We start from the raw sequence: 14,020 nt of genomic DNA, 5'->3' as shown, positions 1-14,020 counted from the left end.
AAATATGAAGTGACTAGAATGGCGGGGCGTTAGGGGGAAAAAGTCTTTCTTGCAGGATACAACGCATTTTGGATATTGACTATACACAGAAGGGAGAATACAAATCCAAGTCCTATCAACTATCCAACATGACTAAGTGAAGAACCAGCATAGGACAGTAAGGGCACTCCTGTCTGCAGGGGACTACAGGCTGTTTTCGCCTAACTTTGGGTATCTCGATCCTCAGTAGTACCAGGTGGTTGAAAAGCCAATACCCGAGTGCTCCGGGTTTACTGAACAGAGACACTTTGATTCCCAGGTACAAAAAAATGCAAAGTGACCCGTCCAGGGCCTAGGTAACAAGGCTGCAGTGACTGCAGAGAATTAGCCTCGGGGAGAGTCACGGGGTTGGGTCCCGGCCTGGGCACCCGATGGAGGAGTGGACTTCCCGCACCTTTGTCTGAGCCAGGGCCGAGTGTCAAGGCGGGGACGCGGGACTCCGTGGTCCAGGCCAGCTGGGTACCACCCGAGAGGAAGCCGAAGGTCGGCGCAGTGCCGCCAGGCCCCCTCCCACGGGAACCGCGCCAGGTCCCCAGCAAGAGCCGGGAGGCTCGCTATTGTTTTTGGCGAGCACAGAAACCCGTTCTCCGACCCTCTGCGCACCCAGGTTTCCTCCCGGAGGCCATTCGGTTTCCTCTGAGGCCCTATATAGAGGCCCGGGGCAGAGAGGTGCGCTCAGGCTCGCGGCCACGGCGTCCGAGCGGCTCGGCTTCAGGTCTCCGCACCCTTTGAAGCCGCCCGCCGAGGTGAGGGGAAATCTCTCCCTCGGATTAGGAGCGGGAGGCGGGAGGAGAGGAGGCGGATCGCTTCTCCGGGGTTTCCCTGACGCCAGCAGCAGCGCCCGGCGCGCGCGCTCCGCGCCCGTGCCCGGCTCCGGAGAGCAGGGCGGGGGAGGGGAGCGGGCCCGCCGCCTGCCCTGCGCCAGCTCGGCTGCACCGCCGCGGCTGCCCGCGAAGCGACCGCCGGGATTGGAGCCCGGCAGGCCGCGGGGCGCGAAGAGGGAGCTCGTGGGGAGGGGAGGCGCGCGTGCGCGGCTGTGCGCGTGCGCGGCACGGCGCGCTCCGGCGCCCGCCCCCCACCCTGCGGTCTCCGCCCCCCTCGCTGTACGGTGAGGATCCCGAGTCGGCGGCGGGTGGCGGCGCCTGGAACCTGGAGAGGCCGAGCCACCCCCCAGCTCTCGCCCGGAATGTACTGACTCCCCTTCTTTGCTCTCCTCCCGCCCCGCTGCAGGAGGGAGGCGCCCGGAGTCTTTCCCCCTGGGCGCGCGAGGGGCCCGCGCGGGCCGGGCCGGGCCGGGCTGGAGCCGAGCCTGCGGCGCTGGGACCGTCTGAGGCGCGCTGAGGGAAGGGCGCGAGCGCTCCGCGGCGCTGTCGCCGCCGCCGCCGCCGCTCTCGGGGCAGAGATGGCGGCGGAGCGCGAAGCCCGGCGACTCCTCTGCACCTCCTCCTCCCGGCGCTGCTGCCCCACACCACTGCTGCTGCTCTTGCTGCTGCCGCCGCTGCTGCTGCTGCTGCTCGGGCGCCCGGCGTCCGGCGCCGCGGCCGTGAGGAGCGGCTCTCCGCCGCAGTCCGCAGGTAAGCGGGGCCGGGCCCGGGACGCCGTGGGGGCTGGGGCGCGGCACCGACTCCCGCGGCCGCTGCGGTGGGGTTTTTGTTGTTGTTTAGGATCCTGAAGGGGAACATGCGGGAACTTCTCCGCCTCGGCCCCGGTTGCTGGAGAGAAAAGGGTCTCGCGTGGCTGAAAGCGGAGCGGGCAGGAGGGGCCCCTGCCGGGGGAGGGGCGCCTCCGGGGCCGGGCCCGGAGCTCTGGGGTCCAGTTCTGCGCTTTGTACCGGGAGGCAGGTTCACCCCTCGCCTCTTTCCCCTCCCCCAGGCTCATCCCACTTGTAAGAGTGGGACATTCTTGTGCTACAAGCACCAGTAGAGGCCACTACACACCTCATTAAATAAACAATCGTACAGTCAATTCATTAATTTTCAGGAAAGGATGGAGGAGGGGGTTGAACTCTCCTTTTTTTGTTTTGGCCTGGCCACCGATTGCCCAGTTTATGAAGTCCAGGGAAGTCGAATCTCGAGGGACTTTTCTCTCAGTGATTGGAGCCTGAGCCTTCCGGAGAGGGGGTGCCAAGAGGCATACTTGCCCCTTCATGATCAGTAGTGTTGACTTAGCCATAGGAACGCCTTGGAGAGCGGCTCCAAGTGATCCTGTGGAGTAGTGCTTCCGTTATGGAACGCCTCCTCTTTACTGGGGATTTCAACTATGTTTCAGTGTTGCCCACTCTTAACCTATGCAAAATTTCAGGCATCGGATTTTTAAATACTTGTTTATTGCCTTTAAATGGAAATATATACATAGATATTTTCAGCCTCTTGTGTGTGTGTTTCATGCATTACTGGAATTACCTGCATTCTTATTTAAGGGGGGCAATTAAATCGACAAGCCTTTGGTAGTTGAGGAGCAGGACTCAACACTTGACGGGAAAATTGACCTGTGCTTTTGCTGACCTTGTTTGCCTAAGGTGGTGTGCCATACAACTTGACAAAACTTTCATGCGATTTAAATTTTTACAGCTGAAGGTCACCTTATTGGACACAATGGCAATTTGTAGTTCCTAAACCAAAAACTTGTTTTCCTTTGATTATTATGACATTATTACAAATCATGTCGCAGTGTGATTTGGATGATAAACTTTGGAATTATGTATCGTGTGTATGTGTATGTCGCTTACGACTTGCCGGTGTTAAAAGAACAGTTTAAAACCCACACCAGTATGTATTATCTAAACAGCTAAACAGTGTTAATGTTAAATTAGGATCATTGATGTTGTGATAAGTACTTGTACAAAGTTTTGGGTACAATTTTCAGACTTGAAATGTAAGTAACTGAATAGGAATGGGCAGGAGAAATATAATGATTTTGGAAAACAAGTTTCTGTCTTAATTTCATGTGTAAAGTTTTATATAGCTTACCATGTATGTATTTGAGGTTGTAGCTGGAGTTTATGTTTAAAGTTTTTGCAATGATGAGGTGCAAAACATTTGCCTCTGTGAGTTTTCAGTCCGGTGTATAAGGGAAGATAGCTTCTCAACTACTAATTACATAGTTAAGTGACTCTGATAGCTTCTCAACTACTAATTACATAGTTAAGTGACTCTGATAAGTACTGCAAAGGAGAATAGGTTTTGAGAATGTGTGTTGGAGTGATTTACCTAGCCAGTGTCAGGCTTTCTCAGAAGATTTGAGCTGGTGATGGGTTGGAGGCTAGAAAGCTCACAGCTAATTAGTGGTGCACTAGAGTCAACAGCACCGATCTGGTTCTCCCTCATAGGTCTTATTCTACTCCCGAAACATTTTCTGTTAACCCCTCTGTCTCATTACAAAAATGAAGAAAAAAAAAATCACTACAATGAGCAGGGGCTGGTCTGTTATGTCGTGAGCTGTGGAAGAGATCGAGGGCATGGAGACCTGAGTAAGCAGTTCTGGGTCAAGCTGTCTATAAATCAGACATCATTTGTCAGTATTGTATTTGTTTACTTATTTTTTGAAGAGTGGTAGGCTTGACTTTTGGTAGGGTGTGAGGATGTTCAGTAATATTAGTGAAAAATAAGATAAATGAGTGTTTTACCATTTTAGGGTAGACATTTGGACACATAGAAGAAGAGAAAATGAAAGGATCCTGATAGAAAAAGGTTAGCAGTGGTGAAGAAATGAATAAGCACACAGTCAGGTTTTGGGAAGGGAGGGCTGGTTACTGAAAAGCTTTGTGGTGATCCTTGGGGAAGATGGATTGACTGAGCACTCTGTGAATTGGAAATGTTTTCTGTTGAGAGTAGACATTCTTCATAGAGGACCCTACAGATTCTGACAGGCGTTTACTTGATGTGACACATCACCTCATAAGGTGGTCTGTTTCTGTTTTTAATAACCTCTCTTAAAAAACCTTGCTTCACATTTAATGTTCACTCCCTCTCTTAAATTTTAGTTCTCCCTGGCCTTTATCAACATCAACCTGTATCAATTAGTATTTGCTTTTCTCTTGATTTCTTCCTTTCTTTTTCACATTTTTCTTTTACTCACCCAAGTACTGATTTCTGACATTTGTGTCATTCTTTCCTGTCTTTGATTTTTGCCAGTAAGTTAATGACTCTCCTGGTCCTCCCCTAACTCCCCACTTGGTAACTTCATTGGTGCAGGTCCAAAGGTAGACACATCTTTGTTCCTCTTCCCCTGTTCCCTTTTTTCAGTGGTAATGAACCAGTCCCTGGCTAGGGCTCTGATATTGTTAGAATGATTGCGTGGATTTGTCTTGTATCACCTGTCTTAACAACCATCATTGTCCATGCCCTCTCCCTAGTTAAGATCTAGAAAACCTTACTCTGTTTGATCTTTACCTCCTAGGGTTTTCTTCTGTCTGTACCTTTTCATCTGTATCCACACCTGAACTAGCAATAGTGACATTGTAATAAATCTGTGTCAACTGTTACCTTCTAGATGTCTGTCTTCCTTTTGAGATAATCTTTCAGAAACATATTTCTAAGTATGGAACTCCCATTAAAATGTCTTATTAATAAGTGTTCCATAGTTTCATAGTCTAAATACCTTGGGATAGAGATTGTGAGATTCTGTGTGCTCTTTAACAGTCTCCAACAATCCCAATTTAAATTAGTTTCCTCTCATCACTCTTTTATGTACCTTTTGTTCTCCCATTCCAGATTAATTGCAGAGCTTTGTGCCTTCAGGCCTTTGCACATGCTGTTCTTTTTCTTTTTTTCTTTTTTTTTGTCCTGTTAAAGCCATATCCCACTTCTTAAACGCCTATCTTACCAGATTTTTTTTTTTTTTTTCCTATTGGCTTCTCCCCTAGAGAGTTAATGGTTGTGTTCTCTGTGTTCCTGTAGCTCTTAAAATACTTTTATTTGTCTTGTATTATTTATTTTCTTTTCACTTTTGCTAGTCATAGTATCTTGAGGATTGTACAAGTCTTAATTCACCTTTTCATCCTTGGTATGAAGCATTGGTTGCTTGTTAGTTTAGTGGTTAATTTGACATAAGCTAGAGTCATCTGAGAAGAAGGAACCTCAGTTGAGAAAGATGCTTCCATCAGATTGGCCTATAGGCAAGCCTGTGGGGCAGGCTGAGTAAGCCATGAGGAGCAGGCCAGTAAGTAGCATGCCGCCATACTCTGCTTCAGTTCCTTGAATTCCTGCCCTGGTTTCTCTAGGTGATAGATTGTGACCTGGAAGATGAAATTATTTGTAAGATGAAATGAATCCTTTCCTCCCCAGTTTGCTTTTGGTCGTGGTGTTTATCACAGTAATAGAAAGCAAACTAGATAACGGGAAAACAAGTTAAGTGTTGAATTGTGCCTGGCTGCTTTTGAACTCTTGGACAATAGAGCATAAATATGATTCCCTTATGTGTTTGATGACAAATTCTTGTGTACGCTTTGACAGTTGTTCCATTCCCTGTCCATCCCTCTTCAGCCACTCTTCATGGATTTTCTAACTCTTTAATGAGCTTGATCATCCTCTTAGATATGCTACCCTTTTAGTGTTTATCAGTTTTGTCACTTTTTGGACGGATAATTGACTTTCCCTGAGTTGTTATAAAAAAAGACTTGATGTTCTGCTCTGCCTGTCTGTTGGGATGAGGTACAAAAGGTTATATATTTCTGGGGTGAATGTGCAGATAAGAAGTGTGTTCCTTAGCAAACTGTCTGAAAATGAATACATTATGTGGGATGAAGAAAGGACTTTCATGTGGAGGCAAGGGGTATGACTCATGATTCTGTAACTATACATATGTCTATAGATTGGGGGCTGCAGGCGAGTAAGAACAATACCTTTCATGCCTACTGGATGACCAGGAAAATGAGATGTAATGTTGTTTATAAACTCTTATTGTATTTGTGTATGATAGTTTTTTTAAAAAAATTCCTTTTATTGATTCTTTGTGGATTTCACATCATTCATTCAGATCCCACTTATCTTCCCATCCCCCTCAATCTGCCCTTGAAACCCCCAACAATACTAAATTTAAAAGAAAAACAGAAAAACCAAACAAACAAAACAAAATAAACAAAGGAAAAAAGAGAGAGAAGAATCTTGTTATGGAAGCTGTAGTGGTGACTCATGTAGAAGAGTTTTAATATTTCTTTTCCAGCTTTAGAAATAAAGTGTGATTCAGTTGTTACTTTTAAAGATTTACTCTCTCTCTCTCTCTCTCTCTCTCTCTCTCTCTCTCTCACACACACACACACACACACACACACAGTCTCAATAGATTATTGTGAGTTTTGCCTTCTATATTTTCTCTACGTCAAAAAAATAAAAAAAAATCAGAAAATATAATGTCAATACATCTCTTTTATGGAAGCCTTGTGTAATAGTCTTTCCTTCCAGATATTTTGCTAAGTGATTTCCATGCCTTTAGTAAGTGTGGGTACCATACTACATTGCACTCATAACAGGAGAACAGCAGAGGCATTGGCTAGAAGTAAGGTTGACCAGTCAGAGAGCTAGTGAGGTGAGTTTGGTTTAAGCTTGGGAACACCATCAAGTAAAATAAGATTTTAAAATAGAGGTCAAATTTTGGATTAATTTACAATAAGAGTATTTCCAATAAAACTTTGTGTATGAGACCAAGAATACTCATTCAAACTTACTAGTAAAATATTGTTGTATTTCTTTGTAGTTGCTGTCTACTATATTCTGTGAGCTATGTATACTTTTAGATGTTTTCCCTTAACATGTTTCTTTTTAAATGTCATATTATCTTTAAGTTATTTTATTTTTAAAATTTATTTTTAAAATGTATGTTAGTTTGCTGTTAAACTTGGTAGAATTACAAAGTATGTTTTATTATTTAAATGGGCAAATCTTAGTTTTTAATCCATGAGTAACAATTTTAAAAACTTTCTTTCCTACATTTGCATATGTATGTATAGTTTTCTTTTTTACACATAAGCAAATCACACAACTTATGTTTTTCAACATGTATTCTTTTTTAAAAGATTTATTATTTTATTTAATTGTGTGAGTTTTTTTGCCTCCATTCATATTTATGTGCACCACATGCATGCCTGGTGCTGTGGACCCCCTGGAACTGGAGTTACAGAGTTGTGAATGGACATGTTGGTTCTAGGAATTGAACCTGGGTTCTCTAAAGGAACACCAGTGCTCTTAATTGCTGAGCCATTTCTCTAGTTCTCAACATATATTCTTTATCTCATTGTTGGAGATCTTTCCTTTTAGTGCACACAGATTCTTCTCATAACTGTTATTTGAAATGTCTGTACTTTGGAGAATGAACATAGTATTAACACTGGGTCATAAAAGTGGTATTTATAGAAATCACAGTATTTGAAGCAGTGTATCATCTCTTTAATCTGTGTTTTGTATTCAGCATTTCTGCATTTTACAGATAAGAAAACTGAGTCTTAAATTTTAAGTGCTTTGTAAAGGATTACAGAGCGGATACCATCTGGAAAAGTTGGCGTTCATATGCAGGTGTTTGCCTTTCTGTATACTGATTTGTATACTGCCACCTGTATATTCTTCTATAATTGATAAATTGATATTGAAAACACTTGCACTGGTTTACCGTGATAGAATTGTGTGGTAATTTCTTTCTTTCTTTCTTTCTTTCTTTCTTTCTTTTTTTTTTTTTTTTGTCGTCTTTCTCTTCTATAACATTGGATTCCCACATACAGGATTACTGATAAACAAATAGTTTTTTGTCTAAATAGGGTCAGGGTTTATCATAGTTAACTATTATTATAGTTAATGTTAATTGTGGGTGGTGCCATTTCTTGCCTGGGATCCTGGTCTTTATGTGTGCTAAAAAGGAACTGAGCACCAACATTCATTCTCTTCTTCCTGATTATGGATGTTATGTGATCAGCTGCATCAGAATCCTACCACTTGAATTCCCTGCCATGATGAACTGTACTTTTAAACTGTGAGCCAAAATAAATCCTTTCTCCAATAAGTTGTTTTGTCATGATATGTTATAACAGGCATCAGGAAAAGAAACTAAGTCAGAGTTCCAGTCACTCTAGAATAGTACTGGTAAACCTGTAAGTACCACATTAATACAAACAAAACAACAAACACCATTGACTAAAACATTTACAACTTTTCCAAGATGTTTTTATCCTTAATTGTGAATATTTCATACTAAGTGTTTTTGTTTTAATTGCAGATACCATAGTCTTTGTTTTTTTTATCTGTTAGCTGAAGGGTAGAGCTAGTTAGTAGGTAATCTGGAGGTTTCCTACTGTGTACTTCTCCACTTAATCTGCAGTATAAAATTGAGCAGTGGCTTCATCTCAGCTGGATGACCTCTATGTAGTTCTTATATTTGAAAACTGGAAGTTTCTGGTTTGGATGTGAGAATTAACCTTTTGCCATTCTGTAAGACTTTAATTATATATCTTTTCCAGGTATAAAGTAAGGTATGATTGGGAAAATCTGTTCATTGCTTATAAATGATTGTATGTGATTTCATTTTATATGTGTAAAAATAGCTTCAGGGCTGAGTTCATGAAATAGAAGTTCAGTGTTAAGTAATTGTGAAGCATTTTAAGTTATAATATTACCAGAAATAATAGCTGCTTACTCTCAGGCTTGGAATGGGCATGCATGGAGTGTAAAATAAGTTGACAAGGTTACAGAGCTAGCTGGAATGAGCAGGTTTTGCTTCATTTTCTAAAGATACGGTGTTTTATATTAATTTAGTTTTTGAGACAGGATTTTTTTCATGTAGCCTAGACTGGCCTCAGGCTTGTGATCTCCTGCCCTAGGCTTCTGAGTGCTGGGATTTTAGACATGAATGTACTACCATGTCTAGTTTATAGGTTTTGTTTTAGTGAAATCAGTACCTAAATATTTCTTCATAAGGAGTGTTAGCATCTGGGTAGTCTGCAAATAAGACTGTATGTCGTTGCTTTTCTTCTTTAAAGTGCCGTTAGAAATAACCTTGGGAAAAAAAAGAAATAACCTTTGAAATGGTTTTATAGCAAGGATTTTTAATAAAGTTTTTCACTCAGACATTTCTACCACCAGATCTAAAGGTTTAAATAATTTTGGTTCATTGCAAACATCTTTGAGGGCTAATTATAAAACCACAAACTTTGGAGATAGATAGATAGTTAAGGTGAAATGGATGGTTCTCAGGATGCCTTAGGTCTAATAGCTGAGATAAAATAGATTATAGGTTGCTGGGGGTGGGGTGATAGTGTACATGTTTAATCCCAGCACTTAGGAGGCAGAGTCAGGCCAATCTTTTTGAGTTCAAAGCCAGCTGGGTCTATACAGAGAAACCCTGTTTTGAAACAAAACAAAACAAAGATAGGTAATAGGTAACTTGATTTGGAGCAAACACCATTACTGTTATAGGTGGAAAGCATTCTGGAATCACCGTGTCAGTGCTGATCAAGTAATAGTGCAGCTTTCCCTCGTAATTCTGGATCTGGATTTTTAGAGTAGTTTATGAAGCCAGTAGACAGTATTGTAGTATGAGTAATAAAAACCCAGAGACAGATACTGGGGTTCAAGCAAAGCAGCCAACCACTAGAGAGCTCTTACCTCTACCAAGGCCAAGACCAAAGGGAGGCGATCCTGAGTGACTGAAACTGCAATGCTCTCTACCAAAAACCTCAACTGCTCTCAGACTCACTGAGACTGCACTGAGCTCCTGCCATATAGTCTCTCTCTAATGCTGGGATTAAAGGTGTGAGCTGTTTCTCTTTTAAACTGATTCACTCTTGTGTCCAAGGTGGCCTTGAACTCACAGAGATCCATCTGCCTCTGTCTCCCAAATACTGTGATTAAAGGTGTGACCACCACTGCCTGTCTGTATGGCTAACTAGTGACTTAGCTCTGCATTCTGATTTTTAGGGAAGCTTTATTTGTTAGATTACAAACAAAGTATCACTACACAGGAGTTCTCAAGAGTGAGTTATTTTTCATTTGCTCAGTGATTCCTGGAAGGTTTGCATGTATGAGGATGCCAGAGGACTGCCTCGGGTATTGGTCTTACTCTTCCAGTTTGCCGGATGAAGGATTTCTTTGTTGTTTGGAGCTGTATATTCCAGGCTGGATGGCCTGTGAGCTTCTTGGTATTCTTCTGTTTCTTGTTTTCCATCTTGCCTTAGGAGCACTGGGATTCCAGATGTATACTACTACATCTTATGGCTTTCTTTGGTTTTTGAGGATTCAAACTCGGGCCTGTGTGCTTTCACAGCAAGTGCTTTATATTCCCAGCCCTTATTTTTGCATTTATTAATACATTTTGTATTTTCTCATGTTTACTCATGCTACTTGATAGGTTATATCATTTCTGAGAATTGTCTTCCTATTGTTCACATTTTCCTCCCCCTTTTTTGAGTTTAGTGGTAATGCTATACAAAGGAAATTGGAGTTCCAGTTTAGGTTCTTAGTGTTGTCACCCACCATGATGTGATATATCAAAGGAGTCTATGCTACAGTCAGCACTAATCTGTTAGATAAATAAACTTTTCTTTATAAGCTACCTAGTTTCAGGTATTACATTATCATGGCATTAAATGGACTAATACAGAGGGGCAGGGCAAAGTTTTCCATTTAGGACACTTTGAGCCAAAAATGTCAGCAGAATGTGTTTATAACTGTATTACAGAATTGGAGATCTGGTGAGAGGTATGGGCTGGACATCTATGTTCAGGAGTTATTAAGAGAGAGATAATGTTCATGTCATGAGAATAGATCTACTTAGAAAGGGGAAAAAAAATCCCAACCTGCACTTAAGATTTAGGAACACACAGGAGTTGGGTTTGCAAAGGAAGGAAAATGCCCTATGTTTGCAGAAGATCCTGGTGCCAAATCTAGGTGAGTACCTAGAATAAGAACTGTGTAACATATAAAGTTTTATTTTACCTACAAGATAGCATTTTGAGAAACATCCATATAAATAAGAGGAATAGTGCTAAAAGAATTTTGATACTTTTTCTAAACTTTATAGTATAGCTGTGGCCTCAATGTTAAGAGTGCTAGGCAAGGAGAGAGAAGGTTACAAGGACTATTCTGGGTAATCCTTTACTGTAAATGACAAGTATAATAACTTACCACCCACCCTGTTGTGCTGAGGTAAACAACGAGTTGATATATATCCCTCCCTGTTTAGAACAGAGCCTGTCTTATCTTAATCTTCCAGTAAACATGACTGTTATCATTCTTGTTTTGTTGTTTTATACTAAATTGAGAGGAGAGCCTAAAAGACATGAAAGTTAGATATCCTGATATAACTTGGCTTATATTTTTGTCTGGTGGCTTTGTATAATTAGGTGTGTTTGTGGTGAGGATAAGCATTTATTTAGTTTTGAATGGTCAGCTAGTTTCTCAGTATCTGAGTTGAGAGAGAGATGAGACAGAGTAAAGGCAACAAGAATATTATTGATCAACAAACTAATTCTTACTTGTCCTCCTTCTCTTTTTCTCCTTCCTCTTCCTCCTCTTTTTTTTTTTTTTTTGAGACAGAGTCTCAGTCTGGCCTGGGATTCACTTTGTTGCCCAAACTAGGCTTGAACTCCTCCTAGCATTCCTTCTGCCTTAGTGTTCCTTGTGCTGGGATTACAGTCACAAGCCATAACACAGGCAGATCCAACCTGTGGCCTTCTTGTGACCTAGGATAACTATAAATTTGGTTCAAAACAAAAATTGTCAACTCTCTTTAAACATTATGAGATTTTTGTTGATGATATAATTTTTGTTATTGTGGCTATTGTTTCTGGAGTGTGAACTTTGTAGATGACAGTGTCCTGCTGTAAAGTCAAAAGTTTGCATACTTCTGCAGTCTTTCTTGAAAGGTTCATTTTTATTATAAAAGTATATCATTTGTTACATAATGGATAGCTGGCTATTCTGTAAAACCATTGCAATAATCTTTAAAGATTGACTGTTCTGTATGTGGGAAAAGAAGTTGGAGATAGTGCTGGTAGCTATTTTTAATATCTGAAGTTTAACCTTATGTATGCTTATACTGAATGATAGGGAAAATGGCTTATTCACCTAGCACTCTTGCTTTCGTTCACTTTCTCATCTCTCTCTCATGGTTAAATTATTTTTACCTAAAGTAGATGTATGATGTGACTTCTGTAATTGGTATATTTTTTCTTTTGCATTTTTGAATTTATTTTAGGGTAGGAAAAGTTTCTTCTTTCATTTCTTGTACTTTAACTTCTTTCTGGAATTCCAAAGGTACATGTGCTTTTTCTCCTTCTGTTCTCTGTGGTACTTTTATTTCTCATTTTATTGTTTCAGTTTTTTTTATATTTGGAGACTGTATTACTATGCATACACAATTATAATTGTCTTTCTAGTGGGTAAATGCATTGTTAGGAATTTATTAATGTAACTTCAGCTTCTTCCTCCTCCTCCTCCTCCTTTTTTTTAAATTTCTTTTTATTTTGAGACTGGGTTTCTCTGTGTAGCTTTGGAGCCTGTCCTGGAACTCGCTCTGTAGACCAGGCTGACCTCTCAGCTGTTATTTTAAATAGGATTTATTTTTATTTTATGTGTATGAGTGTTTTGTCTGAATGTATGAAAGTGCACCACAAGTGTACCTAGTGCCTACAGGGGACAGAAGAGGATGCTGGGTTCTAACTGCAATTCCAGGTAGTTGTGAATCACAATGTGGATGTTGGGAACTGAACCTATGTTCTTTGCAAGAGCAGACATACTCTTAACTGCTTAACTGGAGCCATCTTTCCAGCTCCTCTTAGCTCTTTTTTAGTGTTAAATATATATATTTGTTTTAAGACTTCAAAGTCTTGAATATACTATGTATATAGATATGCTATATATATAGTATGTGACTAAGTTATGCTTTTATTTTTTTATCTTTAAAGTCAGCTTGTCTTTTTACTAGATCATGAGTATTTAATGTAATAGCTCATATATTTAGCCTTTAATCTTTCATTTCATTATTTATTTTCCTCTGTTCATTTTGTGTTCATTTTCTCCCTTTTCTAAATTTTATTTGTGGTATGTGTTGTGTTTTGATGTGTCTTTGCACATACATGTATGTGGTACATATGTGGAAGTTACTGGATAACTTTTGTGGTTCTCTCCTTCCACCGTCATGTGTGTTCTGAGGATCAAATTCAGGTTGCCAGGATTGTACTGCAAGCTCTTTACTGGGCTAAGCCATTTCTCCAGCCCTTCTTTCTTCTTTCTTCAGGTTCTTTTCTGTTAGTCATTTTTCTCCCTTTATAGTCAGTTGTTACTTTTTTTTACTCTTTTATTTCAGTGGTTCCAAAAACATCTTGCACTTTATATAATTTATTTGACAGTGCAAAACTTTTTAATCATTTGCCCTTCCTTTTCAATTCTTGTTATTTTGTATATTTTAGTTTTCTTTATATTTCTGTCCTTCAAAACATTACTATTACTGTCTTCATTTATTTAGATTTGTTCATACGCTTTTCTCATTTCTTTTTTCTGCATGTCTGAGCGTCTATCTGGTATTATTTCCTGGAGAATATCCCTTAGTATTTACTTAGGTCTGTTGGAGATGGATTTCTTAGCTTTTGTTTGTCTCAAAACATTTGTGTTTTAATTCTGTATGTTTTTAGAGGTTGGATGGTTGTTTCATTTTTTTTTTTCCTTGAGCCATTAAAGTGTGCTGGACTGCATCTTTTCTGTTGAGAAATCAGGTATATGTGTAGTTTTTCCTCTTGGATAATATACTTGCCCTCCCTTTATTAGCCTCCCTTAAGATTTGCCCTTTAATGTGACTATCAGAAATTTGGCTCTGAGATTCCTAGTTGTGGTTTTCTTTGTATTTGTGTGTGGTTGGTCTTCTGGTAGCTGTAGGATAATCACTTAATGTCAACGGGAATGTTTTTTTGTTTTTTGGTGGGGGGAGGCTGATTTCTTTAAATACTCTCTCTCTCTTTGGAATTAGTTCATTTAGGTTTTTGCGCCCTCATCTCTGACAGGTT

At 40.7% G+C, this 14,020-nt stretch overlaps 1 protein-coding gene across 5 annotated transcripts in view; it reads left to right on the top strand.

The window, feature by feature from the left end:
- The first annotated feature begins 1,135 nt into the window (after window positions 1–1,135).
- The window catches only part of Neo1 (neogenin 1), a 160,288-nt gene continuing 147,403 nt past the window's right edge, over window positions 1,136–14,020 (top strand). For 3 of the 5 annotated variants that reach the window (XM_027414903.2, XM_027414901.2, XM_027414900.2), the window contains exon 1: window positions 1,137–1,613. In XM_027414903.2, coding sequence (XP_027270704.1) covers window positions 1,442–1,613 — 172 coding nt within the window. In that variant the 5' untranslated portion in view covers window positions 1,137–1,441. Of the gene's footprint in view, window positions 1,614–14,020 lie in introns of all 5 variants that reach the window. The other 2 variants (XM_027414905.2, XM_027414904.2) reach the window with 1 other exon arrangement.

This window comes from Cricetulus griseus, chromosome 4 (assembly GCF_003668045.3).
Source record: "Cricetulus griseus strain 17A/GY chromosome 4, alternate assembly CriGri-PICRH-1.0, whole genome shotgun sequence".
Lineage (NCBI taxonomy): Eukaryota > Metazoa > Chordata > Mammalia > Rodentia > Cricetidae > Cricetulus > Cricetulus griseus.
This window is presented reverse-complemented; position numbering and strand designations above follow the sequence as displayed.